Source organism: Limanda limanda, chromosome 11 (genome assembly GCF_963576545.1).
Source record: "Limanda limanda chromosome 11, fLimLim1.1, whole genome shotgun sequence".
NCBI classification, from domain to species: domain Eukaryota; kingdom Metazoa; phylum Chordata; class Actinopteri; order Pleuronectiformes; family Pleuronectidae; genus Limanda; species Limanda limanda.
In genome coordinates this window covers 2,952,533-2,967,893 of record NC_083646.1, presented here as the reverse complement: position 1 = coordinate 2,967,893, position 15,361 = coordinate 2,952,533, and the positions used below count along the sequence as shown (strand labels likewise).

The 15,361-nt window shown below is 42.8% G+C and overlaps 1 protein-coding gene across 1 annotated transcript in view; it reads left to right on the top strand.

Annotated features, from left to right (window-relative positions):
- The first annotated feature begins 775 nt into the window (after positions 1–775).
- Positions 776–15,361, top strand: part of crppa (CDP-L-ribitol pyrophosphorylase A) — a 38,225-nt gene continuing 23,639 nt past the window's right edge. Inside the window, exons 1-6 of the mRNA XM_061081494.1 lie at positions 776–1,122; positions 2,193–2,463; positions 4,115–4,264; positions 9,512–9,616; positions 10,578–10,623; positions 13,520–13,617. Of these exons, the coding sequence (XP_060937477.1) occupies positions 893–1,122; positions 2,193–2,463; positions 4,115–4,264; positions 9,512–9,616; positions 10,578–10,623; positions 13,520–13,617 (900 nt within the window). The 5' untranslated portion in view covers positions 776–892. The remainder of the gene's footprint in view (positions 1,123–2,192; positions 2,464–4,114; positions 4,265–9,511; positions 9,617–10,577; positions 10,624–13,519; positions 13,618–15,361) is intronic.

Sequence of the window (15,361 nt, the reverse complement as noted above, 5' to 3'; positions counted from 1 at the left end):
TTCAAATGCATAATGTAGTATTGACATCTCAGGAGATTTCTGACTTGGGCCGACTTGGAGCTTTTTCTAATGATGCATCAGAATTGTGGATTTCACTTGAGCTTTACCAGAAGTGAAATGAGTTCTTTAAAAGTGAAGTTGAATATCTAAATCAAAAATAACGGATAAAAACCAATAAAATAAAATAAAAAATCAACTCAGTGTGAAATATTCAGTATAATTTATTATGTAAACTACACCTATTCCTGGTTAACGGAATGTTCAACCTACTCAACTGATATTCAGCTTCATTAACCAGGAAATACATTTATTAGTTTTCTTTGAACCATTGGAGGCTACCATTGCTTACCTTCCTGTGAAAAAATAATTCAACAGATTCCATATTGCTATTTCCTTTAACAGTCAGAAACGTAGATATTATGTTTTTCTACTTATCATTTTTTTAAAAATAAATAATTCCTATTCTGAGACTGTTATTCTCCAGTAAGACACAATACACAAATAAATGCTTAAGAGGCTTTAATAAGTCATTTGCTGCAATATATGTATATGTTTTGTATTTAATAAATGAATTAAATGTTATGTAGTAAAACGTACATGTTTATTAGCTCTTATAGGTGGTGGGGTAGATATTAAACTGACATTTTATTGACCCTCTAACAAGTATCCACTTTTTATTGAGTTTCCAATTTAAACAGGAAACAATAAACAAAAGACGTTTATTTTGAAAGTGTTCACCGGAAACGTGCGTTTGAATCCTCCACCTTGACAGCGCTGTTCCTCCACGTTGCGGTGTTTACCTGATTAGAACCGTAGATTCGAGCCGGTGATGGACCCGTCCTGACCCCGTCTCCTCCCCCCGGGGAACCACCCGGACACAAACCACATCCACATGGAGGAAGACCGCAGTGATCCGGACGGGCCCTCTCATCCCCGGGCTTTCCCAGCGGGCCAGGCCGGGCGGAGGGACCGACAGCTCGGGGAGCTCCGGGTGGACTTCCCGGTGTCGGTGGTCCTTCCGGCCGGCGGCACCGGGGAGAGAACCGGGCTCTCGACCCCCAAACAGTTCTGCTCGGTCCTGGGTCGCCCGCTCATCAGCGTCACGGTGCAGGCGTTCGAGAGGTACGAGCCCATAGAGACAGGAAGTTAAGATTCAACGTAAAGTAAATTAATATCCAGGGTTTGTTATTGTTTATTATAAAGAGTCTGGGATACAGGTGGAGAGTGAACAGCAGGAACAGCGCCCCTACCGGCTGGAGTGTGTCAGTGCAGGCTGCTCACACATTCACACAAGCTAAATGTCTAATTCTTAAACCAAGTCTTAACCCTAAAACAATAAAAAATGTCCCCAGAATGATGGTGTTGAACAAAAGTTGGGCCTCATAACTACAGATAGACATTTGCACAGACACACACACACACACACACACACACACACACACACACACACACACACACACACACACACACACACACACACACACAGTTCTGCATAATGTAGTGTTGACATCTCAGGAGATTTCTGACTTGGGCCGACTTGGAGCTTTTTCTAATGATGCATCAGATTTGTGGATTTTACTTAACTTAGCTTAACAGGAAGTGAAATTAGTTCTTTAAACTTGAAGTTGAATTTCTAAAGCAAATATAATGGATAAAACCCAATAGAATACACACAAACACACTTCTATCTTAGTGAGAACTGGACAATCATTGACATAATTCATAACCATCCAAACTAAATTCATAACCCTTACCTACACCTAATTCTAACCCTAAAACTAAGTCTTAACCCCCAGAAAACCCATTGAAAAAGAAGGCACCAGACAATATGTGCTCACAATGATTGTATTGAACCAAAATTGTAGAAAAACAAGCAGACACACACACACACACACACACACACACACACACACACACACACACACACACACACACACACACACACTGGTATCTATGTGATGGAAAGTAACCAAGTTCATTTACTCAGTTTCTGCACAAAAGAATAATTTTGATGTACTCTCACTTTAGGCTACTCTAAGTTTACTTTTAAGTTTTCACGTTTTCTGTCATTTGCTTCTACTCCATCACATCTCAGAGGAAAACATTGATGTTTGAATCTCTGGATGTTTGTAATCTCCACCTTTCCTGTTCTGTCTTCACTCCTCTTCTAAGCAGCAGTTGTTTTCTTGCAGGGTGTCGTGGATCCAGAGCGTCGTGGTCGTCGTTGCCAAAGAAAACATGGAGCTGATGACGGATATCGTCCAGCGCTTCCAGCACAGGAAGGTCCGGGTGGTGGCGGGCGGCTCCACTCGCCACAGGTCGATCTGTAACGGCGTGCTGGCTCTGGGTGAGGAAGAGGACGAGGAGGAGAGGCCGAAGGTCGTCATCATCCATGATGCTGTGCGGCCTTTTGTGGAGGAGGAGTTTCTCTACAAGATAGCGATGGCTGCTAAGGAGCACGGGGTCAGTATCGTAAAAGATAATTCAACCAAATGCATTTTATAATTTTATCTTAACTTTGTTTCCTCCATGATAATGATTTAATAGTTACAGAAAATGATTGAGCAACTTCTTTGCTCTATTTTCCCATCTGTCATAGTCTAAAACTACAAAATATTGATTTTATAGACAAGTAAAAGTAGTAGATCTTCACATTTGAGAAGCTGTAGCATCTATATTTGAGATATTAAATGTATTATTATTATTTTTAATGATTTATCACTATTATTGAGATACTGATGCTGGAGAAATGTGAATTTGTCTAAATTTTTTTACCTTTTTTTAATTAAAAAAAATTCATCCAATATCACTAAAAAAAAGAAACAAGAAAGTAAAAGTAGAAGCTCAGATCAGAAGATGTCTAAAATATAATATTTTACAACAAAATAAAGGAGAAAGAAAACAAATTCTGCCAGGAATTATGTGAAATGCTCCTTTTTTTCACTGCAAACATTCAAGCGTTTGTAGGAAAAATTACAATAATCAACGTTATCTGCAAAGCTCCCATTAGTGAAAATGAAGTGAAGATGTGTAACCTCTCCAGGGGCCTATGAAGGCAGGATGTGTCTATTTCCTGGAGCAGGTCAGAACGATTATAATGCGCCTACAAGGAAACAACCAGTCAGCCAGCATTGCTTCATGCTTGGAGAGCAAAGCACATTTAATCAAATCTCAGCCGTGGCTCATACTTCATTTCTTTCTTGAGCTTTGAGCTAAAAACCAGAGAAGTTCAATTACAACCCCGAGTATAAACAAATCCATCATCTCCACAGCGGTTATAGGAGCTGGCGTCCAAGCGTTCACCTCTCAAGGACTCACCGTGCCGCGTGAACATAAACAAACCAAACACCAAAACACGTCAAAGTCAAGATTTTTCCACTTTCAGACCAAAGAAGACAAATAATCCCGGTGATCGGCCTTTTCCATCTAAACTGTTTATCGGATTGACACGTCCGCTGCTCCCGGTGGTCGTGTTGACTTCGTCTGTGATAAATGGAAAACACGCCGCCGAGGGGAAGTTTGATGATGATTCATGTGTGGAGGTGCGGCAGCTGAGAGGAGACGCTGCTGAACGCAGGTCACACAGATTGCGAAGAAGGCAAAGAGCTCACGGACCAACATGCACGACCTGCGTGTGTGTGCCTGTGTGTGTGTGTGTGTGTGTGTGTGTGTGTGGTGAACTTTCACAGCAGGCGGCCTGGTCTTCATTATTTCACCCGGCTCACAACAGAAAGTCTGTCGGCGCCGAAGAGCAGCAGATTGATATCGTTTTTTTCTGCCATGTGTAACACGCAGAAGACATTCCACGCTTCCCTTTCATTTGAGTTCCCCCCCCCCCAGCGCATGCTCTCTGACTTCCTGCTCCTGGAAACTGTCTTTAATCATGTTATAGTGGGATGAAAATATTATCTCAGAAAAGTCGATTATTTTTAATTTTCCCAGGCAGGAAGTGCGAGAGGGGCGAGCTCCAGCTGGCCGTGAAAGAAATTCAACTTTGATATTTTTCTGATGCTTTCGACTGCATTTCCTCGTCTTCGCTCATAAATTAAGATTTGTGTTTAAACTATGAGGAGATTGTCTTATTAAAAACAGAAATCCTCTTTCCTCCTCTCAGGCCGCGGGAGCCATCCGACCTCTTGTTTCCACGGTGATAGCCACCACGGCAGAGGGTTACCTCGACCATTCCCTGGAGCGAGGAAAGTACCGAGCCAGCGAGATGCCTCAGGGATTCACGTACAGCGTCATCCATCGAGCCTATCAGAGGGTAGGACGCTCACTCACTACACTGTGATTCTCACTGTCAGAGGAAAGGTTCAGTGGGAAACTGGTACAATAAAACACCTCAATGCAATGATTCTTACTAGGGACGGGAATCGGCAGGGACCTCCCGATACGATACTATCACGATACTTAGGTGGCGATACGATATGTATTGCGATTTCTGTGGGTATTGCGATTCGATATTACGATTTCCTGGGATTTCTTTTGGTTATTTTTTTTTTTAAATACTGGACCATGGAAAAATGTTGAATCATTCCTTCAAATACAACACAGTCAAATTCACTTAGGGCTTTACAAGTTTTATTTCAAATATTAACATTAACTTAACGACTGCCGGGCAGCCAATAGAGAAAATAAATAAAAATGTTCCCTATTATTGTATAGCCCCTGTCAACTGCTCACAAACTGACAGATTAAGAAATGTAAGCCACTTAGGCTTCTTTTAAACAATAAATAAAAGGTAAATTAAATAGAATGAATAAAAGTTTACTTAAAATATAAACTTTGAAATAAACAAAAAGTAGGCTATTGTTGTTTGCATGTAGGCGATACAAAGCTAGTGCTTGGGTATGTTTAGATTCTTGTGCAAAAACAAGAGCTGGTCAACATGCTCTGGGGTGATGTTGCTCCCCCAATATATCACCCCCGGTATAAACCAATAAATATGTTTTTAAAAAACATCGATTTGGGAGGCAGCATGGCGATTTAAAATCGTCATTCACAAGAATCGCGATTTGTAACTGAATCGATTTTTCCCCCCATCCCTAATTCTTACTAACGAACACATTGAGATTGTTGCACCACAGTTATCTGATGAATTTATGCAACTGAAGAAGTCAAAACATGGATTGTTTTGAGTACATGCAAGTCGTCCAACGTGTTGTTGGTTGCTCGTGTGAAATATTTACAAAACAAGTCTCTGAAACCTCACGATATGACAGTCGGGTCGAGATTTATGCCGTCAAAAATTACACCACTTAGATGACAAAGGCCGTCATGCTCCTCATACATCACAGCAGGACTTCACAGTCCCTCATTGTTCAGCTGATATGCCAGAACCTGCAGGGTTTCACAGCTCGTGGCCCGGGTGCTATCGCTTTCACCCGGCCTCTTCTGCACGTGGGAACATCTTGACGTGTTCTCACTTTGTGCCACGCTGCAGCGGACCAGTGTGTGTGTGGAACGAACCCGTGAAGCTGGAAAAACTCTGAAATTACACGGCACATTTAGGTGGATTGGGATTAATAGTGTTGGCGGTTGAGTGTGTTTTAATGTGTACCTGGAAAAAAAAAATGGAAAGAATTTACCCGCTGATGTCAGCTGTAAACGTGTGGATCCTTCTCTCAGGAGCAGGGGCTTACTGCTGAGACTTGGCAGCGCAAACAAGTGTGAAACTGGAGTTGCAGAGGTTGACCTTATTTATTTTTCAGACACTTTGAGTTTGCTTTCTCAACCTCACCTCCGTTCGATGGTTCTTGCGATAGCCAAGTTTTTTGAAGAACGCAGCAAACTTTGAGCCGAGAGGTGATTGGAGCAGTGATTTTTCACTCCTGGCCGGTTTGGGATCTTAAGATCGCTCTGAGAGCCTTGTTGGCTTTGGCCTTTTCAGTAAAATGAGCTCACATTTTGCGCCGAGCTGTTCGAGGCCAGTCGGGTTTCCAGATATGAAGACAAACCGGGGAGGTCACCGGGAAGGTCACCGGCGAAGGGAGGGTGGGCTGGGGTCCGCTGAGAGACGGTGTCCCCCCCCTCTCCCCGGGTTGTTCTCCTCTTCAACCCTTCAAAAGACGGGAAAGTGTCAGGTTAGGACTGTAGGACATGTGCATGAAAAATCTCCTGAGAGCTGCACATTCGTAGCTTGACATCCATTGAGTGGAGGAGAACTCAGGGCTGAGGAGACAAAGGGGGAGACACTTTATCCAGGACGTCCCCACTGACGGCTTTTGTACCGGGAGAAAATGCTAAAGGTTAAATTACCTCAAGAACCGAGAGCATATTTCTCCTGTAATTTCTCTCTTCAGTTTCCAGGGTCGCTGGAATAAAAGACCCCTCTCTCTTTTATAGCTCGATAAAATATCACCCAGGTATAATCTCAGGTAGCAGGAACTCGTCTTTGTCTTTTCAACCCAATGAGCTCATCGCCTCATGAGATCTGCTCAAACCGAGCTTTCCCAGCAACGAGTGAGTGGGTACAATAAACTGGGAAGTTATTCATCTTGATTAAGATTAGGAAAATAAATCACGGTTGGCAGCGGTGACGTAAATGCACCCACAGCGAAGGACAGGCTGTTAATGCCGAGCTTCCACTGAAACTAGAGAAGCTACTTTTGAGTTTCAAGGGTTTCCAGTCAATATTCTAACAATGGATTAAATGGCTGTGAAGTGAGAAGCTTCTTTCACTTTCACCTGATCTGAGGTCCTGACATTTTGCTGAAGATTTCCAGAGCAACTGTATGTGAGAAGCTGAGAACACAAATGACCGAGGCAGTTGTTCCGGATATTTTCCGGAACCTTTCCCATCATACCCCCAAGTAAAATGTCAGGGAAACTGGAGGAATATAAATATCTTAGGATGAAAAAGAGGAGTCTACACGTGTAAGATGCAGATGTCAACTTGGAAAGACAATCTCCTGCTAAGCTGTTAAAGACAATCTGAAAAATGTAAGAAAACTTCCAGACATTTTCCAGAGTTCATGCCTGAAAACTTCTATAGTGACGGACCCTCAGAGAATCATTGTCTTAATCTGGTTTCTCTTATCGACTCTAAATAAAGGTGGACGACGCGTTTCCACTTCCTCCCGTTATCATTGAGGAGTCACGGTTTACGACCTGTACTGCAGCCAGCCAGCAGGGGGAGATCCAGATGTTTCTGGCTTCACTTTCAAGGAGCTGTCATATCGTCCATCTTTATTTTCAGTCTATGATCCTTCTCAACCTCTGCAGCGAACAGCAGCCACTCACAGGTTGGGTAACAAGCTGAGGACCTCAGAGAAACGTTTAGCAGCTAAACATCTACTGGAGCTGCTGGAGACCTTTGGCTCACTCGTTCCTCCGCCTGTTTATGTGGGAATTCCACCAACACAGATTTGTCTCAGCCCCAGAAACATTTGTCATAACTTCACATTTATTTAATTCCATTAAAATGTGACATTCAGCTGATTATGAGAGACGTGTTTTTCCCTCTCGCAGCCAATGTCATCCCAAGTTCTTTAGAAAAAATCCCCAAAACATCAAACTTTAACGTGCGGTATATCCTTCCAGTCGCATATGTCGAACTGCTTCTTTCAAATCCACGGAATAAGTGATTAATGCAAATATGAGCCTCACCACATAAATATACATTTATCACTCACCTCATAAGCATATTTGCATCCCGACCCCCTGGGAGAAATAAAAAAATTAATCAACAATAATGATTGATAATAATAATACAAAAAAACAACAATGATTAAAGTTGTAAAAATGTTTTAGAATAATTAGTTGTTCTTTTCCAATATTTACACTATTCAGCTCTCCAGAAACTCTCTTGTAAAGTCAACCAACACAATAAAATATTGTGTAACTCTGATGTTTAAACAGTTCGATTGAAAATGGTGAAACAATATTTAATCTTTACATAAGTAGGAAAACATTACAGGATCCTGGATCATGTTGCTTCACCATTAAACAATTATTTTACTTAAATAAATAAAACAACTCTCGCAGTAAACTACAATTAGGTTTTTACCGTTACTTGTTAATGCAGAAACAACTTCTTACTCAATTCTTACTTTCTAACTTTGCCCAATGTGGGAAAATAACTCCAGTGACCTGGAGAAACCCAACGTGCACATTCTAACTCTCAGCTCAGGAAGATAAGAGCGTTACCGTGCCAACCGTCCGTCAGCCAAAGAAAACATCGTCCTTCCGATGTATCTGCTGAGAAATGTGGTGACGGCAGCTTCATGTAACGAGCCTGTTTCTCTTCTGTGGAGACGATGATCTATCTGAGATATCTGCAGAACATTCAAGTGAAACAACAAACATTTAAATCAGAGAAATGTCAGATCAGTGAGTTCACAGCAGGTTTAAATTTCACTGAATCCAAACTCTTTAAGACGAGTGTTAAAGCAAGAGAAGTGAACTCACATATACTGATATTATCTCTTCTGTTTCTGCCTGACTCGTACCACTGCTTTAGAATGACATGTTTTATCGTTTGGCTGGTCCACCCACTCATTTCATTAGGATGAGGGGTCAGAAGAACCACTGACCAAATGAGCCTCATGACATTTTGTAGGTTGTAAAGATTCCTGTGACTCCCAAGTGTCCAAAATGACCCTTTGGCCAAAAATCAGTAACCTAACATTTCCATTGATTCAGGAAATAACAACAGAGGCCACATTGGCAGCTGACCTGATCACAGCTAATGTCAAAATCCAAACTTCAAATGAATGTGAAATCCAAACGTGAGAGGGATCGAACAACCCAAAGTATCTTAATCTATTCAGCAGCGTACGATGTGATGTTTTAAGGACATAAACTTTAAACGTGTCCGGTATTGGCTCAAAGAAAAAGCTCTGATCTCTGGAGTGTTTTCTTTTGTTTGATGTACTGGTCATTGCAGGATTAAGTCTGTTAAAAAAAACCAGGATTTTAATGTTATGTAATGAAGTATATGGCCCGATGGCGATGAAATAAAAGGACAATTTCAAAGGGTTTTTTAAGAGTTGTCCCTTTTTTCCAAGAAGAAGTTTCCCACAGGTTTGATTTGTCCCACTAGCACTTTGTCCCGCACAAAGTCAGACAAGGTTTTCATATTTTTGAAAAGGAAGTCAGTTACATTGCAGCTTCAGCTTCGTTCTGTACTTTGCCATTTACAGTGTACAACCATAATAATTACCGGACAACCACGCCACTACGTTGGTGTCGTGGTCGTCCGGTCAGGAACGTCTTCACCTGCTAGCGTCCTCTATTCTCATAATAAAACACTTTTACATTGATTGACTTACTTTACTAATAAGGTCAAGTGGGCATGCGACAGGTCAAGTTCAAAGTGAGCGCCCTCTGCTGGACCCGGGGGTGAACTTCTCCAGACCGTCTGATGTTTTCCCCAGACTGTATATTTTGAATTTGAGTGTGAACCTTTAACCCCTCGTTGAACGGGGACTCGATGCACCACAGTTGTTCTCTACGTCCCGATGGAAACTCACCGTCCGACAGTTGCCTCTCCTCTGTGTCCCCTCTGCAGTGCACTGAGTCCGACTTGGAGTTTGGCACCGAGTGTCTCCATCTGGCTCTGCAGTACTGTGGCACCAACGCCAAGCTCATCGAGGGGCCGCCAACGCTGTGGAAGGTGAGCGCGCCAGCAGCCGGGTTTGGGTCGGGGGTTCTGGATCTGGTAACACAGCTGTGCGCCTGCTACTTATTTATCACGAGGGTACAAAGAAAGCTTGTTAAATTAAAAGAGAAGGGTGCTGGCAGAGGAGGGAATCCTAATCTCGTGAATGTGACATCCGGGATTAACGTGTAGAAATTAGTTTAAATGTAAAGACTTTGTTGTGAAGCCTGAGGGATTAAACGATTAAATCCTAACGTTAAAAATGACGCTAATTACCCTGAGCATGAAAGCAGTTTTGGTTTTATGTGTTGAGGTTTTGGGATTCCCGTCTCCGCCCGGGTGCAATGAACACGGTCAGAGTCGTGTTTGTTTTGGTCAAAGAGTTGAAGAACGACATTTGAATGAGATTTAAAGAGCAACTTGTTTTCCAGACCAACCCTGACTTTGAACAAACACAAAGCCGTGACCCTTCGCCACGGGTCCGTGAGCCGAGAGCAGCTCCATCAAAAGAGACAATAACAAGTCATGTGGTGTTTTTATTAGCAGAGCAAACTTTGCTGAAACGGTTTCTCGGCCTCGGGGAAAGTCCCGGTCGGTTTCTGAAGAGATTCCTGGTTCCCTGGAAAGATTCTGTTCGTGGAAAAGTCTAATTAGATTGTTTCATTTGAATAAAACTTTACAGATCAATAAAAAGCAAAGGTTAAAGAAACGCTTTGTGTGAAGCAGAATTTTGTTAAACATCTTGTGACACTGGGAACTATTGACCTGGAGCAGAAGAAGGACAATGTTTCTGGAAGGAGCGACTCCAGATGTTATTACTTCAGTTCTCTGAGTAGCAAAAATCAAATTTCACTTTGTATTTAGATGGTTGGTGAAGCATCAATAGGCAGATATTTTGTATATATTTTTTTTAATGGTTTATCTTATGGTTTAGCTTTATTGACCTCCAGCGTTACCACGTTCATTTGTCCTTCAGGTGACCTACAAACGGGATTTGGCTGCTGCAGAATCCATAATCAAAGGTGAGATGCCTTCTTAATTTACCTTTCGTTATTTCCTGTTTGTTTCTAGTGGAAATCTTCATCTTCTTACATTATCTGCACATATTACACATGTTTATTTAAGAGTGAGAGCCACAATTCATTAATTCATAAAAAATACTGTTAATGTGCCAAAGTTGACAGATGTTACCAAAGCTGTCATAAAACATCTTAATAGATTCTTATATAACATGGGCAGGTACTATTTAAACATATTTACAGATAATACAAATCAGGGATATTAATATTAATAGAATTATGGACTAAATACAACATTGCACCACAACGACAGACACGAACAACGTTTTCACATTTGAACGTCTGAACGAAGCTTCATGTGTTTGTTCCATAGTTTCATTTGATCTGGTTACTTTTGGTTTCACGTTGTAATTTAGTGACTAAAGAATTTTACATGACATATTTACGTCTTATAACCATCAAGTGCGTCAACCTATACTTGACACTGATTGGTTTACATCATGTTGATGGAGGTGCAGACTGCAGTTGCTTATTTTTCTTCTTCTATTGTTTAATGCTGTCTCTACTTCCTGGGATTGGTCCAAAAGTCTGAACCATCAAAAAAGTGTTTTCACTCTTCATTTTGATTCGGATCCAGATCTCCTGTGTTGGTCTGAGGAACCTTTCACACCTGATATTTAGGTTCAGACTAACATGAAAAGTCTGAATGTCCAAACCAGACAAGGTGTGTAACTGAAACACAAAGAGACAAGCTCAGGATGTGAAACCTTACATTAGTCTGACACAGTGAAACCACAGTAAAGCTCATGCATGTACGTATGTAGACAAACTGCACATGAAAGGCTGAAGGAGACAATGCTCTGACATGAGTGGAGTGTTTTGTGTGTTTTTGTGCGTCTCTGTGTGTCTCTGTGTGTGGAGGCCGGGGCTGAATGGGCGACATTGAACCAGAGTTGCTCTTCACTGTATTCAGAGGCAGGAACTCTTTGTTGTTGCACAGGGAGGTGGCAGCCGTCTCTGAATGCTCTCCAGAGCAAGTCAGGACAAGGGAGACTATCACAATCAGAGAAATGGAAATAAACACGGCCCTATATTCAACCCCCCCCCCCCCACCAGCACCTGGGCCAACAAATACCTGTTTGATGGTGACACACGGTGCACGGTGATTATTCCCAGAGCCTCTGAAGTGAATGAATTCATTGTGTGTGTGTGGATGAAAGTTCTCACATATGTCACTTTGAGAAGCTGTCGAGTGTTTCAGGTTGTGTGCGTTTGGTGTTTTACAGTTGTCGTGTGCACACATACCTGCGTACTGTGTGTGTGTTTATGGGGGGGGGGCTCACTCGTGGCTGGGTGCCCCTCCTCTCGTAGAAGTGTGTGCACGTCGGGTTGAATTTAGGAATGTTTGAAAGGCATGTCCTCACTTCTCTGTTGCATCGGTTCTGATGAGCTCTGGGTTTGAGTCCAGGATCTTTCGCTGCTCACATAAATCTCAGATTGTAATGTTTTAAAAATGTTTTATCATATCATACTCTCTGTATATTATATAAGTCTATATACACATATTTATACATGTGTACATGTTATTATTATTATATTTACTATTATTATTATATATACTGTTGCTGCCATTATTACTATATACTGCTATTATATTGGTATAATTACTATCATATATAAATATATATTATGTTATATTATGTTCTATATATATACTGTACTATTTTTATATACTGTCTAACAATAACATTACCATCATATCATCAGTACTATTACCATCATCTTGCCACTGCACCTTATCTACCTATTTATCTTGTGTTTCTGTTTTTATTCTTTCTACCTCAATATTTTTTTTTTTTTATTCTATTGTATTGTCTTTTATTGTATTCAAATATACCGGCTGCTATGACGACTTAATTTCCCTTGGGGGATGAATAAAGTAATCTATCTATCTATCTATCTATCTATCTATCTATCTATCTATCTATCTATCTATCTATCTATCTATCTATCTATCTATCTATCTATCTATCTATCTATCTATCTATCTATCTATCTATCTATCTATCTATCTATCTATCTATCTATCTATCTATCTATCTATCTATCTATCTATCTATCTATCTATCTATCTATCTATCTATCTATCTATCTACCTACCTACCTACCTACCTACCTACCTACCTACCTACCTACCTACCTACCTACCTACCTACCTACCTACCTACCTACCTACCTACCTACCTACCTACCTACCTACCTACCTACCTACCTACCTACCTACCTACCTACCTACCTACCTACCTACCTACCTACCTACCTACCTACCTACCTACCTACCTACCTACCTACCTACCTACCTACCTACCTACCTACCTACCTACCTACCTACCTACCTACCTACCTACCTACCTACCTACCTACCTACCTACCTACCTACCTACCTACCTACCTACCTACCTACCTACCTACCTACCTACCTACCTACCTACCTACCTACCTACCTACCTACCTACCTACCTACCTACCTACCTACCTACCTACCTACCTACCTACCTACCTACCTACCTACCTACCTACCTACCTACCTACCTACCTACCTACCTACCTACCTACCTACCTACCTACCTACCTACCTACCTACCTACCTACCTACCTACCTACCTACCTACCTACCTACCTACCTACCTACCTACCTACCTACCTACCTACCTACCTACCTACCTACCTACCTACCTACCTACCTACCTACCTACCTACCTACCTACCTACCTACCTACCTACCTACCTACCTACCTACCTACCTACCTACCTACCTACCTACCTACCTACCTACCTACCTATCTCAATCAATCAATCAGCTGAGTCTCTCTGACTATCTCTCGTCTTCCTCCTCCAGAGTCTCTCTCTCGGTCGGCCTGTGTGATCACCGGTGGATCGGCCCGAGCTGTGACGCTGGCTGACGCTCTGCAGGAAGCTGCTGCAGCTCTGCACCTGGTAAGACAGTGACTGGAACAGATGAATATGCAGATTCCCTCAGTCCTCCCCCCCGCTGTCCCCTGACCCGCGCCTCCCGTCCTCCCTCCGGCTCGGAGTCGGCTCCACTTGGGTGGGCCCGGCCCGGCAGTGAGGCTCGCCATCTGTGGTCAGGCTGCTTTAATGGAGTCTGTCTGGGACGTCCACGCTGCAGCTTTCCCTCCTCCTCATTCTCTCTCTCCCCGCTCCCCCGACCTCCACCTCTCGCCGCGTCCAGGAGAGCAGATGTTGGTTCTACTTCCTGTCTGGTGGGAGTCTGCGTGATGAATGGCGTGTTCAGCGATGAGCTCTCTCGCCTTCTCCTCCTCATCGTCCTACCACCTCGCTGCAGTCGCACTTTGACGAGCTCCCAGTTTCCACCGCAGTTCACATCCTCTCCCCTTCGACTCTGAATCATTTTTTGGGCAAATCAAATTCCCATGTTGTCCTCGGCCCGTGTTGCAAACATCCCCCGGTTAATCTGTGAAACTGTTCCTAATAGACGATGGAAAACTGCATCCATATGCAAAACGGTGCAGACCGACAGGATGAGATATTAAATCTGACGGCTCAGACCACACAGAGGTTCCACATGGGACGTGTTCTCCTTCACCTCAACAACTGTCGGGTTTCCCTCGAGCAAAACCACGGAAACAGCACCTCCAGTCAACTCGTCTTTCTTTTAATAAGAACGACGAAGAAAGAATACGAAATAAACTTTGATATCCAAGCGTGTTGTAAATCAAAGCATCAGATGCACAAGGTTCTGATCTGCTGAGCAAAGATGTGTTTAGAACATTAAAGTGATGTTGACCTGGTGGTTGCAATAGAAAATGTATTTATTTTTATTTATCTGAAGAGTTCTTAGAAATCCAGCTGAGACACAAATGGACTGAAGAGAAAACATAAGCTCGGAGACGCTGAAAGAAAAGAAAACCTCCTCCGCTTTCTGACATATTCATTTTTTTATTGGAATTTACAACTTGAAACTTTATCTTTCAGTGTGAATCTGGATTTAATCTGGAGCGAATCTATATCTCATGTAACGTCCTGCTGAAAGAATCCCTTCATCACGTTCTTACTGTGGACGTCTTCCTCTCTCACACATACACACATGCTGCCAAATCCTACACACACACAAACACACAGACACACACACACACAGACACACACACACACAGACACACACACACACAGCCGATTCTTCATCTTCCGCTACTTCCACTCCTCTTTCATCTCCCCCTCCATCCTCCTTCCCTTCCCGAACTCCCTGAAAGAGATGTATCTGGTTCCGAACACGCGCACCGGATAAACAGACACCCCCACCCCCCCCATTCCCCCCCCCCCCCAGCCACCTGAGCACACATGGGACCGGCTCCACAGGCCGACCCTGATCTGTCTGTGGGGCCCCGGGTCCGGCTCTGAAGAACGAGATCTTGGAGCGAGTTTAAAGGAGGATGGACTGTTTGGATCAGGCTGGAACACAGAAAGATAATGCTCTGAAGCACTCCCCCCCCCACCACCCCATGTTTGGCCTTTGAACAGCTAATCCCAGGAAACATATATATGTGTCAGGATGAGCCAGGAACACACGTTTCTATACATGAAACCATGTGTGGGTGATTCCTCAGCCTGTGTCTGACCAGCAGGTGACGGGTGTGAAACACAAGCACATGAAGAACAGACTCAGGAAACCCTGTGGACTCCTGAGTGAACCTTCTACAAA